At 48.7% G+C, this 14,795-nt stretch overlaps 1 protein-coding gene across 3 annotated transcripts in view; it reads right to left on the reverse strand.

Annotated features, from left to right (window-relative positions):
- The window catches only part of ACLY (ATP citrate lyase), a 42,767-nt gene that overhangs the window by 8,303 nt on the left and 19,669 nt on the right, over nucleotides 1-14,795 (reverse strand). For all 3 annotated transcript variants that reach the window (XM_043904594.1, XM_043904596.1, XM_043904595.1), the window contains 7 exons: nucleotides 12,423-12,564; nucleotides 11,970-12,138; nucleotides 10,191-10,295; nucleotides 9,046-9,242; nucleotides 5,937-6,018; nucleotides 5,341-5,451; nucleotides 75-202 (listed from right to left, as the gene is read on the reverse strand). In XM_043904594.1, the coding sequence (XP_043760529.1) occupies nucleotides 75-202; nucleotides 5,341-5,451; nucleotides 5,937-6,018; nucleotides 9,046-9,242; nucleotides 10,191-10,295; nucleotides 11,970-12,138; nucleotides 12,423-12,564 (934 nt within the window). The remainder of the gene's footprint in view (nucleotides 1-74; nucleotides 203-5,340; nucleotides 5,452-5,936; nucleotides 6,019-9,045; nucleotides 9,243-10,190; nucleotides 10,296-11,969; nucleotides 12,139-12,422; nucleotides 12,565-14,795) is intronic.

Below are 14,795 nucleotides of genomic sequence, written 5' to 3' on the forward strand. Positions count from 1 at the left end.
TTAGGCAAGGCTGCTGCCCTGGCGAGGGACTGGGAAAGGGGCAGGGAGATGCCACCCTCCCCACGTCCACTTACTGGATGATTTCTCCAAGCTCATCAAAGCTCCGGGGTACAAACACTCCGGCCTCCTTCAAGGCCTGGTTCTTGGCAACTGCAGTTTCGGAAGCCTGGTTGGCACAAGCTCCAGCATGGCCGAACTGGACCTGGAATGCAAAGAACGGCTTTAGCAGGCTGGTCAATCCCCTGAGAGAGAGAAGGCCCCTGAGGATGTTGGCACTGATTACAGGCCAGATCCCACTCAATGCTCTATGTCAGCGGTCCCCAACCTTCCTGGCACCAGGGGCCAGTTTCATGGAAGAAAATTTTCTCACAGACTGGGGTGGGGGGGAGGGCGGTGTGATAGTCTCGGGATGATTCAAGCACATTACATTTACTGTGCATTTTATTTCTATTATTATTACATCAGCTCCACCTCAGCTCATCAGGCATCAGATCCTGGAGGTTGGGGACCCTTGCTCTACGTGAATCACTCAGGCCCCCAGAAGGGTCACTGAATAGGTGCGATGGCTGACTCTCAGGCACAGATGAGAATCTGAGGCACTGAGAAGTTCCAGAGCTTACTCAGGGTCACACACCTGGGGCACCGGAGCAAGGATATGAGCCTGGTGCCCAACTCCACAAACACCTTCCTCTGGCTTCCCATGGGGGCACTTACTGGGCGGGAATGGAGAGACAGAGAATAGCAGTCAGTCTGGGGCAACTGTGAGAAGTTACAAACTGCCAAGCTTAGCTAAGCGGAGCTCATAGGTGTGATGTGACTGTCCTGAGCATACTTTGTATGAAGTATGTACCCTTACTAAACAAAACAGAACCCCAGAAAATTTCCTGCAAAAATCCAAATTTCCACTTTTTAAAAAAAAAAAAGCCACATTTTGCACCATTTGGCCTCTATTCCCACATAGCAACAATCACAGGGAGCTAATCAGCTATTGCCCCCTTCCACCTGAGCGTGAACTAAGATTAAACTATAAACCCAATGGAATATGGGGTAGGGGACTGGTTATGGGGAGAGAGGAGGAAGAAAAAATCAATCAGAAGAGCTATGTGGTAACTGTATCTCTGATTAAGCAACAAGGAAAAGAGATTAACTTAATGAAATGTGGTACAAAACTCTTATCAGGGCAGGTGTGATAATATCTTCCCTGTTTAACTAACACTTCATAGGCATGCGCATGCTTAGTCGCTCAGTCGTTGCACTCGGACTCTTGCGACCCCATAGACTGTAGCCTGCCAGGCTCCTCTGTCCATGGGATTCTCCAGGATAGAATACCGGCATGGGTTGCCATTTCCTTCTCCAGGGGATCTTCCCAACCCAGGGATCGAACCCAAGTTTCCTGCATTGCAGTCAGACTCTTTAAACACTGAGCTACAAGGGAAGTCCAAAATAACACGGCATCCAGGCACTTATCTAAAAGCTTTACAAATGTCATTATTCAGTACCTACAACTGTTTCCTCTTAACAAGGAAGAGGAAGCAAAGAGCAAGAGTAACTTGCCAAGGTCACACAGGTGGTATGTGGCAGCATTTAAACCAGACAATGAATGTGGCCTCTCACTGTAGTCCTCACTCCGACATATAACAAAAGGGGGCTGAAATGGGTTTTAAGTTTTGTTTTTTTATCATGATTTTATTTATTTTTGGCTGTGCTGCATGCATGGCATGTGGGTCTTAGTTCCCTGACCAGGGATCAAACCCACAGCCCCTGCATTGGAAGTGCAAAGTCTTAACCACTGGGACTACCAGGGAAGTCCCAGAGCAGAAGTGTTAAAAAGGTAAACCAGAACCACTCTCTGGTTAGCAAGGCTTGAAAACACATGCTTCAAAGCAAGTTCCCAGGGCCTTCTGAACAGAACTTAATCTGCGTGGGTAGATGGAGTGCAAAGGAAGAAGAGACTGTGCATTCACATAAACTCAACGAACATTGGACTTAAAGAGGTTAAGCAAGTTTAACTCAGATTTCTCAGAGCTAAAGCTTTTAAAAGGGAGATAATGAAATCTGAGTATGTTCAGAATTTATAGAAGCTTCCTTTTCATTGGTTTTTGTTTTGTTTTGTTTTGAGGACCATCACTACAGGACTCTGATGGCTCAGCAGTTAAGAGTCCGCCTGCAATGCAGGAGACCCGGGTTCAATCCCTGGATCAGGAAGATCCCCTGGAGGAGGGCATAGCAACCCACTCCAGTATTCTTGCCTGGAGAATCCCATGGACAGAGGAGCCTGGCAGGCTACAGTCCATGGGGTCACACAGAGTCAGACATGACTGAGTGAATAGGCGGCAGCAGCAGCAGCTGTAGGACCAGCGTTTGGGACACTGCCATCTTACCACTGTCCTCTTATCTCTACTCCCGGTTTATTTTTTTTTTTAATATAACTGTTACGTTTTAATTTATTTTTGGCTGCCCTGGGTCTTGTGTTGCTTTGTGCGGGCTTTCTCTAGCTGTGACAATTGGGGCTACTCTCTGGTTGAGATGCGCAGGCTTCTCATGGCCGCGGCTTCTCTTTTGAGGAGCACGGGCTCTAGAGCACAGGCTCAGCATCTGTGACTTCGTTGCTCTGCAACGTGAGGAATCTTTCCTGATCAGGGATCGAACTCATGTGCGCTGCATTGGCAGGCGGATTCCTATCCACTGTACCACCAGGGAAGTCCCACCTCCCACTTCTCAGTCCATTTTCCCGAGGCATGGAACCGAGGATATTGTGCTGTGTACCTATCTCACCTCCTCTATGGGGCAGAGAGCTCTGCAAGGTCATGAGACCTGCTCAAGAAATCAAAAAACACTTATTAGCTGGACCATCACAGTACTACTCTATGTTCATGTATTCTTGAAACTACATAAAGAAAGTTTTTTTAAAAAATGAATAAAAAGCAAAAACAAAACACCTTGAGGGCTTCCCAGGCGGCTCAGGGGTAAAGAATCCACCTGTCATTGCAGGAGACATAGGTTCCATTCCTGATCCGAGAAGACCCCACATGCCGAGGAGCAACCAAGCCACAACTATTAAGCCTATGTTCTAGAGCCCAGGAAACACCACTACTGAGCTCACACGCTGCAACTACTGAAGCCCTCGCACCCTCGAGCCTGTGCTCTGCAACAAGAGAAGCCACCGCAACGAGAAGCCCACACACCGCCACTAGAGAAAAAGCCCATTCAGTAATGAAGACCCAGCACAGCCAAAAATAATTATTCTTAACCCCCTCCCCCCCAAAAAGCAAAATACTTCAAGGACCTGCCCTACTCAGGGTGAGGATGAGCACCTGGCCAGAAACAAATGAGCAGGGTCCTCCTCCTCTTGGAGGGGTCCTTGGAAGGCTGGGGGCTGCCGCAAAGCAGAGCTGGTTAAGAGAAAGCCTGGAGGGGTGGGAGGAACCATTTTCAGCTGTTGTAGTGGAACGGAGAGCAGCCATAAAGAAACAGACTAAGGAACGGCTTCATGGAACAGGTGTGTTGAAGACTAGAAACCAGTATTTGCTAAGACCTGTATGTGCCACACCTATACAATTACCTTCCTATCTAAGCCACACAGCAATCCTGAATCACCCCCCACCCCCTCTTTTTTATGGCTGCATCAGGCAGCATGTGGGATCTTAGTTCCCCGACCAGGTATCAAACCTATCGCCCCCTGCGGTGGAAGTATGGAGTCTTAGCCACTGGGCCGGCAAGGAAGTCCCTCAGAATCATCTCCTTTCTATAGCTCAGGAAAATGAGGTACAGAGAGGCGAAACGACTCGCCCCAGTCATACAGCTCCATCAGGAGCTAACTCTAAGGCCTGTGGAAGTGGAGCTCAGCCCTGGAGGATGGCCAGGACCCATGACCCGCTCCCTCCCCTTTCACTTATTTGGAAAAAAGATACACACACGTACAGTTCACAGTTAAACAAACTAGATGCTATGGTAAGCATTTGCCACATCTTGCACGTTCCTAGCATTGGAGAAGGAAATGGAAACCCACTCCAGTGTTCTTGCCTGGAGAATCCCAGGGACAGGGGAGCCTGGTGGGCTGCCGTCTATGGGGTCGCACAGAGTCGGACACGACTGAAGTGACTTAAGAGCAGCAGCAGCAGCAGCACGTTCTTAGATCCCACATGATTTGACCCCTTTCCTCATCGACATCTCAAGATCCACCTTGTTCTTCTCCTGCTCGGTTTTCTATGACCTGGTCGTGCCGTGAGGACACAACACAGTCCCCTCCCAACCAGTGTTTAGGCTGTTTCCATGTCTCGCCATCACCACACGGCAGCAAGTATCCTCCAGGTACACATACTTCTAGACATTTCTGCACGCACATCCACCAAGTAAATTAGCAGAAATGGAGCTGCTAGTTCACAGGAGAGGTACAGTTTACAACCAGACAAATAGTGCTATTTGGAGGTAACAGGAATCTAAAGGAGAAAGGCAGTCAACCTGAGGGAAAGGATAGTGTGACAGGCTTACTGGAAGGAAGAACCGAGGGTGGCCACACCTCACAGCATGTGGGATCTTAGTTCCCCATCTAAGGATGGAACCTGTGTCTCCTGCAGTGGTAGCGAAGATTCTGAACCACTGGACCACCAGGGAAGTCCAAGGACTGAGGGTTTAAGTGTAGGAATTATCGCTGCTGCAGGAAGCCTTAATGGCTAAGTTTTATTTTATATACACACAGCAGAGGTCAAGGTCTGACACTCAGCTACTGACGAACTTTCCTTGGTTTCATCATTAGCCAGTGGGCCTTCTTTAAGACAGAGGATTCTCTAAGCTGGACTCCAGGGGCAGAGGTCTGGCCAGTCCCACCCAGCAGGAGTGGGACAGCTCACAGCATTTCTATCTAACATGCACTGCAGGCTGGACTTCTGCTCCCAGGCACTTTCATATATATCAGGTCATGCTAACACATCCAGAGGTTTTCCTCTACAATTCCTCCCCACACAGGACTTCCCACCAGCTCCTCACCAGCTCTGAGCCTAGGTTATGTCCTCTCCCTCCCCGGCCCCCATCTCACTCAGCGAAATTCCTCATCCCTTAAGGAGCAGTTCATCTTCTCTAGACGCCATCTCAACCAATCCAGGCAGGACGTTACTCGTACTCTGAAAAGGGACTTGAAGCCTTGCTCTGGCCTCAATCTGGGGATCAATTTGTCTCTTGCAACTGGACTTTAGCTTCTAGAGAGGAGGGGCCCAGCTGGCCCTTGTGGTAAGCAAGCGGGTAACGAATGCTTATTGATGGAACTTGCCGCTTCCTAAGATGGTTTCCCAGAGATGCCCCCCTTTGGGCCCCCCGCCCAGCAGGGACCAGTCCCGGCCATACCTCGGAGGAGAACATGGTGGCACAGGTCCCGATGCACCAGCAGACCACAGGCTTGGTGATGCGGCCCTCCTTGATGCCCCGGCAGATCTTATACTCCTCCGTGCCCCCTATCTGCCAGGCAACAAGAAAAAGCCCCCGAGTCAGTGGAACCCATTCTGAGTTGCTCCAAGAGCAGCAATGCAGCAGGAAAATCTGTCCTGAGTCAGGCAGGAGCCCAGGTCATCAGGTGTCTGGAGTTCCAACTTGAAGATGAGGGAACAGGGGCTTTGGTCAAATAACAGCCTGGAAGATGGAGATGAGAGATGCAACAAAGTATTTTCAAAGGATGATGGGTATCCTCGGAGAGTTCCTAGAACTCCCCCTTCCTGATCTAAGGGTATGAGATAATTTAGGACCAGATCTGATCAGGGGCACACGTCAAAGAGGTTCTTTGACTCCAGCTATCCACTCTACCCACCAGGGACAGACTGGGGCCAGCCAGGGCCTGTCACTTTCAGTTTTATACATAAACAAAATGCATGACTTTCTTAAAAACCAAAACACCATGACTTTTAGAAAAAGAAAAATTTTAACAAAACAAAACAAAACAAACTCACCTCTCCGAGAACCACAATCATTTTGACTCCTGGAGTGTCCTGATAACGTAACACATGATCCATAAACGTTGAGCCGGGGTACCTGGTGAGAGCAGGAGATGCAGTGAGGTGAGGTGTGAGTACAGGTGTGGGAAACACACGCGTACTAAGATCACTGGAGTTTTTTGTGGGTGTGGATGCTCAGTGAGGGTCCGGAGATGCCTCAGGAATAATGGGGAAGGGGAGGTAGTAAATGGAACACAAGGGAAGGGAAGGAAGAGGAACTAATAAGCGCAGAGAAGTTCATACGGCAGTAAGAGACACCTGGAGGGTGCACGTGGCTGGTGATTTTAAAATACGTCCACAGGGACTTCCCTGGCGGTCTAGTGGTTAAGACTCTGTGCTTCCACTTCAGGGAACACAGATTTGATCCCTGGTTGAGGAGCTAAGATTCCACATGCTTCTCAGCATGACCAAAATAAATAAATAAATAAATAAAATATGTCCATAAGTTCCTTTAAAAAGGTGGAAACTCATGCCTCTCTTCCTGAATTTGGGTCGTTCAACACTCTCCCCTGACTAGCTCACTTTGGGGGAAGGCAGCCAAGAGCAGTGGCTGGGGGAAGGACTCTCAGACATCAGGGCAGAGGCCCACCTGCCAGCCACCTGCAGCCTGCCCATATCTGACCACCTCAACAGAGACCTCCTGTGCACCTGCCAGAACCTCCCAACCAAGCCCTGGATCCTAAAGCACAGGAACCATGAGGATACACGTTTATCACTGCAGTCACTTTGTTTTGGGGTGATTTTTAAGAAACACAGCAATAGATGACGAATGCCGCATGCCACGCTGCATCCCAGGCTATTGCTAGAAGGTCTATGTATAGGCCGAAATATTTTAATTTTCTACTGTCACATGGGTTTGCAGGACTTAAGGCCAAGTAGGCTTCAGATCTCCAAGGTCCTTTTGACATACTCAGCAGCATTTAAATCCCAAGAGGACAGTATAACTGGCAGCACCGCCCAGGCTCGTCAACTTGCAGCCTTCTGTCAGGGAGCACCAGGGGGCTAGGGGTCCTAAGACCACCTCCCCAGAGACCTCAGCAAAAGTCCCTTCTCACTCAGGTGTTCCATTCGGAATGATCTGGGAGGGCCAGCAGGGTTGACAAGGTGGCTCAGTCTTAACAGCTTTTGGTTTCTAGGCCGAACAATAGCAGCAGTAATGACAGGACAGTAGACAGTAACAGTAAACATTTATCATGGCAGCAAGTACCAGGCATTGCTCTAAGACATTACTCAACTGATGACCTACTATTGTTCCTACTAACAAAAAATAATAAGAACACGATTTGCAACATAGTAAGAAATATATATACACACACGTCTCTGCTCCCAGTTCCTGGCACAGAGCTCTGAAAACCCTCGCTATCTGAGTGACAGGGGTACTAACAGCATCTTTTGTTCTAATATTTGGTCTTTGGCACTGGTTCTGACCCAGCACGCATAAAACCTTTGTCATTTCCTGAGTCACGGGGGTGGAGAGCAGTGTGTTTTGTTTTCATGAGGCAACTCTTAGCAGGCTGGTACAATGTGTTCAACGGAGAAGGCACAGAAGCTCCACGCACTCTCCACGCCATGACCTATCTCCCTCTTCCACCTCGTTGCTCCTTAGTTACATACTTTTGTAATAACCCGGGAAACCTGTGAGTAAATTTTTCCTGAGCTCTGCAAGCCCTTCTAGCAAATTATTAAACCTGAGGAGGGAGTCATAGGACCACCCTTCCCCCTCCCCACCCCCCACTGATTTATAGCCAGTGCTCAGAAGTACCAGAGGCTGGGGTTTGCAGAGTCCTTGAGGACCAAGCCCCGAACCTGTGGGACCTGATCCTATGATGCTACTTCCAGACAGACAATGTCAGAATTTAATTGAACTGTAGGACCCTGAGTTGGGGTATCTGCAGAGAATCAGAGAACTGCTCAGTGTTAGAAAATTATTCTTATATTTGTGGCCAGAAGTGTTAAGTGCAGTAATGAATAAAAGAATAGTTTTCTCTTTCCCTCTTTTTTTAATTTGGCTGCCCTGCATAGCTTGTGGAATTTTAGTTCCCAGACCAGGGACTGAACTGGGCCCTTGGCAGTGGGAGCTTGGAATCCTAACCACTGGACCACCAGGGAAGTCCCCTCCTTTTCACTCTTATTAACCACAGTTAACACCAAGTATTTACTAAGCACCAGGCCCTGTATTAGTCTCATTTAATCCTCCAAACCCAGGAGAAGGAAATGGCAACCCACTTCAGTATTTTTGCCTGGAGAATCCCCGTGGACAGAGGAGCCTGGCAGGCTACAGTCCATGGGGTCACAAGAGTCGGACATGACTTAGAGACTAAACCACCACCACCACCACCACCAATCCTCCAAAAACCTCCAGTGGGGGATATTACTCTACTCATTTTCTCTATAAGGTTGATGGAGGTCTAGGGAGGGTTGGTAACCTCCCCAGGATTGTAGCAGCCACCCCCTCCCCGAACCCTGCTACCCCAAACACAGAAACTAGGATTTGAACCCCTTGGGCCCGATTTCAGAATAGGCCCTGCTAAGCACTGCCCTCTGCTGCCTTCCTCTGGCCACAAATCAGACAGAATTACCCCCAAAGCCCAAACGCCTCTGAAACACCTTTTTAGGGAGTTTGGGATGGTCATGTACACACATCTATATCTAAAATGGATGACCAACAAGGACCTACTGTATAGCACATGAACTCTGCTCAATGTTATGTGGCAGCCTGGGTGGGAGGGGAGTTTGGGGGAGAATGGATACATGAATATGTATGGCTGAGTTCAATGTTCACCTGAAACCATCACAATATTGTTAACTGGCTATGAAGGTGCAAGTGTTAGTTGCTGAGTCATGTCCAACTCTTTGTGACCCCATGGACTGTAGCCTGCCAAGTTCCTCTGTCTATGGAATTCTCCAGGTGAGAATACTGGAGTGGATATCCATTCTCTTTCCCAGGGGAGCTTCCCAAACCAGAGATCGAACCTGGGTCTCTGGCACTGCAGGCAGATTCTTTACCATTTGAGCCACCATTGGCTATATCCTAATACAAAATAAAAAGTTAAAAAAAGATCACCTGTCCCCACCAATGGCCACACCCTCGTAGACGCCATCCGTGGTTCGAGAGATGATATTGTTGAGCTCGTTGGACATGCCGCCCGAACGCGAGACGTAGGCCACACTGCCTGGGCGGTACAGCTTGGAGGCCAGGATGTTGTCCAGCATCCCGCCAGTGTTCCCGATCTTAAAGCACCCGGGCTTGATGCCACCAACCTGCCGGGGTGGAAACTTCGGTCAGGGAGGAGGGCAGGCTGAGTGACCAGAGAGCTCTGCCGAGTCACAGAGCCCAGGATCGCCCACCCAGCCCACCCTGGCCAGCACCTGCACATGTGGTTTCCTGCTGAGGAAGATTCTTCTCCCCCTCAAGAGACATTACCCAGAAAAAAGGAGCCATGTGTATACAACGTGGCTTATAACTGCAGATCCAGATGTGCACACTCAGGGTTAGGTAACCTCTTTTGCTCCAAAAGGACAACCTCATCCAATAAAGGTGTCTGATGCAAGCGAGTACTCTGCTCAAGATCACCCTCCACCTCTGAGACCAAAGGTCCCTAGGTCCCTGGCTTAGCTCAAAAATCTTAGCTTCAACCAAATTTTTAGTGTAACAACTAAATAAAAACAAACAACAACAACAAAAAAAACAAAACAAAAACAAAAACAAACAACAACAAAAAACATACACAGGGTCATTTTTTGTTACAAGAAGAAGCTTTGTGTCAAGAATAAAGCCCCTAGGTAGATTTCTCTTTGGTTCACAGTTGCAGGAATGAATAATCAGAGACCATTGTATGGTTGTATGAGGATGGACAAACACTTAAAACAAAAAAAGCTTCTTAGTCCCTTGAAACTATAAAGGGGATCTGGTCTGGGGAGACAGCCCTTTAAAAAATTAACTGGAAATGGACAGGGAATTCCCTGGTGGTCCAGTGGTTAGGACACAGTGCTTCCACTGCTGGGGCCTGGTTATGATCACTTTTTGGGGAAGTAGGCTCTCTCAAGCTGCAGGGAGCAGTCAAAACAAACAAGAAAACAAACAAGCAAAAACTGGCAATGGACAGACTGACTTTCAGCAGATACTCTCTCAATCTTTTCAAACTAGATGGGAGATAGAAGAGTCAACGATGAGCTTTCTGAGAGCCTGGAAGCAGAAGGGACACTCACAGTGGCAGGTCCAATGATGGTCACTCCCTTCTGCTCCGCCTTCTTGATCAGCTTCCTCGTGAGGGCCTCAGGGATGCCTTCGGCTATGATGGCGATGGTCCGGATCTAGAGCACGAAGGACAGTTATCGTTTCACCACGTGAGACGACGAGGCAGCAACCTTTCCTGAACCCACCTCCCAGACCCCTCCCAGGAATAAACATGACAATATGCACCTCCTTCTTCCCACCAACATCTGGTCATCCAACCCTCCCCCAAAAGAGAGGCACCTGAAACTGCTCTCCATGGGTTACCATCACAGTGAGTCCGTAACCAAGCAGAAGCAAATGTTCCAGAAAACTTGCTGTAGTCAAAGCTGTTATATTCTCGCCCATCCAAAAACTGACATGACTCAGCCCCACCTCTCCAGGTGCCTGATTATAAATCAGCTATAGGAATAAGCTGCATGACAGAAACAGGCTGTTTCCACACTTGGACCAGAGAGTAGGCTAAGGGAAAAGCCAGAGCAGGTGGGGTTGAGTGAGAAAGATCCCACACAAACCTTTTCTATAAAGGGTAAGACAGTGTTTGAGGGTTTCTTGGTCATATGGTCTCTGGGGATAACTAGTACATTTTGCCTTCAAAGCATAAAAGCTGCCGTGGACAATGTGTAAATGAATGAGCTTGTCTGTATTCCAATAAAACTTTATTTACAACAACAGGCAGGGGGCTGGGTTTGGCCCTTGGGCTGTAGTTCACCAACCTGTACTCCAGATTAGAAAAGCTGCTCATTTTTAACAGGTATGTTTGGTTTTTTTTTTTTTTTTTTTGGCTTCATCTAGATATCAAAACAAGTTTATGTTCTCTAGTCATAAATAAGTCAGTTCTGTATCAGACAATAATTTTGAACAGAAAAATGACTATCTTAATCTGTAAGAGCTCTTACAAATCAGTAACATAAAAAGATAAACACCTCAATAGAAAAAATAGAAGGGAGGCCACATCACAGAATGCAAATGGCCAACACATATTTTCAAAAGCTCATTTTAGTTAATAATCAAAGATATGCAAATTAAATAGAATGCCTATCATTCTGTCAAGTATATATGTTCTTTAAATCCAAGCATTCAGTGTTGGCCAGGGAGGCCTGGCATGCTGTAGTCCATAGGGTCACAAAGAGTTGGACACAACTTAGCAACTGAACAACATCAACAGCGTTGGCAAGCAGGATGGATCAAAGGCTTTCAAAGCTGCACATTCTGGTGCAGCAGTGTGACTTTTAGATATTCACGTGGGAAGCAATGAAGGATATATGCTCATCACGAGACTTCAAAAAGCAAAAATGATGTTGCTGGTAAATACTGATGTGGAAAGCGTCACTGACAGAGAGGGATTATAAAATAGATATGTTATTCCATTTGTTCAAATCCAGAAAAAGGTACGGATAAGGATGTACACCAAGTCAGCAACCATGTTTCTGGAGATATTCTTCCTCTTCTTACTTATCACCATTTTTTCCGACAACAAATGTGTAACAATCTTACAATAAAAATAATGCTTTTGATCCTGTTTTCAAAACCAGTCTCAGCACGGACAGCACCTGGTGGGGATGGATGATCCTGGACTCTGCCAGCCCAGGTGAGCAGCCACCTACCCTCAGTGACCACCTCGCCTCCTGAAGATCAAGTCTCCCACCACTTTCACCCAAATCGCTGGCCAGTCCTGAGTCCCAAGGCCTTTGTCTTGGTGGACACCATTCAGGACGCCCCCGGCCTCCCGCCCCCAGGGCGCAGTGAGCTACCTGAGCGTAATTCATGGTCTCCATGGTGCTGTCGTAGGCTGAGCGCAGGGAGGCGAAGTTGATCAACACGTCCACCTCCGGGTGCTTCTTCATGGCATCAGCCATGTTCTTGAAGACAGGGATCAGGATCTCCTTGTGACCCCAGTAAAACTTCTGTTTGTGGTCCCCGCTGTGAGAAAGGCAGAGGAGGGCTGAAGACACGGTCAACCTGCCGGGGCTCAGGAGGAGCTTCACCCAGAAGGTAAAAAGGCAGGGTCACCAATTTCAAAGAGTTTAGTTCATAGGAAAGAGATCCCCCAGAAACATCAACCGCCCCCATGTGAGATGGGTAGATGCCTCCCCAGCAAGGGGGCATAAGCCAAGGCCCTCCCAGCTGTGTCGCTGTCAGAGGAGGTGCGATGAGGACCTCCCACTCGGTGGTTGCATCCAGCCTCCCTGCCCTGAGTGACTCACGTGAAAGGGTAGACCATGGCGGCCACCGAGGGCTCGTCGCGGGAGCAGACGTAGTCAAAGTCCAGCATGCCCTGCACAGCCCGGGTCTGCATGCCCCACACGATGGCCTTGGTGTGGCGGCTGAAGAGGGTGGCGCTCTTTCCTGGTGGGCAGAGACACAGCGAGTGCACCCAGGACACACACCCCCAGGGGCTACCTGCCAGACCCCTCCTTGCCCCAGGTCCAGGGAGAGTGACTCATCAAAACTGCAAAGGAAGGCAAGAGGATGGAACTCGGACAACCTGGGGGACGACGCGCCTGGATTTGTTCTGCAAAGAGGTAGCAGAGAGTGAGAAAAGAGCAGAGAAGTCCTGCCTGGCTGGCAAAGAGCTCAACAGTGAATAGACAGCAGAATTCCTACAGGAAAGGTGTGTATATGCAAATAAGGGCTTTATCAAAATATTTTTTTGGCTGCGCTAGGTCTTCGTTGCTGAGTGCAGGCTTTCTCTAGTTGCGGGAGCTACTCTCGGTTGTGGCGCATGGGCTTCTCATGGCGATGATTTCCCTTGTCGTGGCACACAGGCTCTAGGGCACAGGCTCAGCAGCTGCCATGCGTGGGCTTAGCTGCCTCGTGGCATGTGGAATCTTAGTTCTTGGCCCAGGAATCCCCTGCACTGGCAGGCGGACTCTTAACCACTGGACTATCAGGGAAGTTCTGATCAATTATTTTTAAAGTCATCTGAAAAAAAAAAGTTAAGTTCTCCCAATCAGAGTGACTGAAAGACATGTTTTTTTCTAACTTTGGTGTGGGGGCGGGGGAAGTGGGGGTGGCGGGAGGCGCGGCCATGCTGCTCAGCATGAAGGATCTTAGTTCCTTGTCCAGGTATTGAACCTGTGCTCCCTGCAGTGGAAGCATGGAGTCTTAACCACAGACCACCAGAGAAGTCCCGTGGACTTTTTATTTTTTAATTGAAGCACAGTTGATTTACAATGTTGTATTAATTTCTGCTGTATAGCAAAGTGACACAAATACACACACACACACAAGTACATATATGTCTCGCAGGACACTGAATATAGTTCCCTGTGCTATACAGTAGGACCTTGTTGTTCACTATAAGACTTCAAACAGATCCCCAACAATCCTTACCACCTGTGAACTTGGACATAAGCCAGCTCATGTCAGGATTTGAACCTCTAGATTCTAGGTCAGTGTAGGTGCAACGAAGAGGTCTGTTGTAGGCTTATCTCATCCAGCGTCCACCTGACCTTCCCACAGCCTCCTCCCAGTGGCTTTTTCCTGCTCCTAGAGGGGTCACCAGAAGGCAGGAAAAGGCAGAGGGGATCGGAAGCTGGCAGTCACCTAGAGCAGGCGGGTCACCTGACCCTCCCGCTCTCAGCTGGTGGAAAGTAGCCCTCAGGGGAGGTTCTCAGCTCTCCCCCAAGAAACATAATGCAGAGAGCTCAGGGGCATTTAGTATTAATTAGCCTGCTGTACCATCACTGGCTTGGCTAACCAAGTTCAAGGTCTAATTAAATTAAGAAGGAGTTTCCCTAGTGGTTCAGTGGTTAAGAATCCGCCTTGCAATGCAGGGGACACAGGTTCGATCCCTGGTCAGGGAACTAAGATCCCACATGCAGAGGAGCAATAAGCCCAAACGCCACACCAGAGCCCATGCGCCACAACAAAAGATACCGCCTGTCACAAGGAAGATCCCAGATGCCACAACTGGGACCTGATACAGCTAAATAATTTTTTCTTTTTTTTTAATGAAATTAAGAGATCACTTTCCCCAGGCACGGAGGATTTACATCCCCGTGCAGGCTCGCCTCTTCCATCACAGCCATAAGCTTCTCATGACAGAAGGCTCCCGATGGTGCCAACACCCAGGATTTACTGTGCCCTGGATCCATCTGGGTTCAGTGAGACATGAGATCACAGAACAAGTGAGGCCACCTTGTCTAGTTCCCTCACTTTCCAATTCCTGCAAACTGAAGCCCAGAGATGCCAAATGACAGAAACTGTAGGTCATCTAGCATCAAAGTCAGGATTACACAAATACTAACATGAGATGCAGCTCAACTGTGCAAGTGAGGAGGGACATAAGCCAGCATTGCCCCACCCAGCTCCCCATTTCCGGGGACCCCCAGGACAAGGTCTGGAATCTGTACCAACCCACATGCACTCCTAGCTTGAAAAGGGCAGAACTGGAGCACTCAGCACACAGAGAAGACAAGCTGAAGGTGGCGATCCTCAGCCTGCTAGAAGCACAGAGGCCCCAGAGAGAGCCTGTGCTTTGGGGCTAGGCCCCCACAAAGCTCCTCCACTGGCTCCCCTGTCCAGGCCCAACTGCCCCCACCTCCTGCCCTCCTTTCCCACATAGCTCAGGACTG

Source organism: Cervus elaphus, chromosome 5 (genome assembly GCF_910594005.1).
Source record: "Cervus elaphus chromosome 5, mCerEla1.1, whole genome shotgun sequence".
Taxonomy (NCBI): Eukaryota; Metazoa; Chordata; class Mammalia; order Artiodactyla; family Cervidae; genus Cervus; species Cervus elaphus.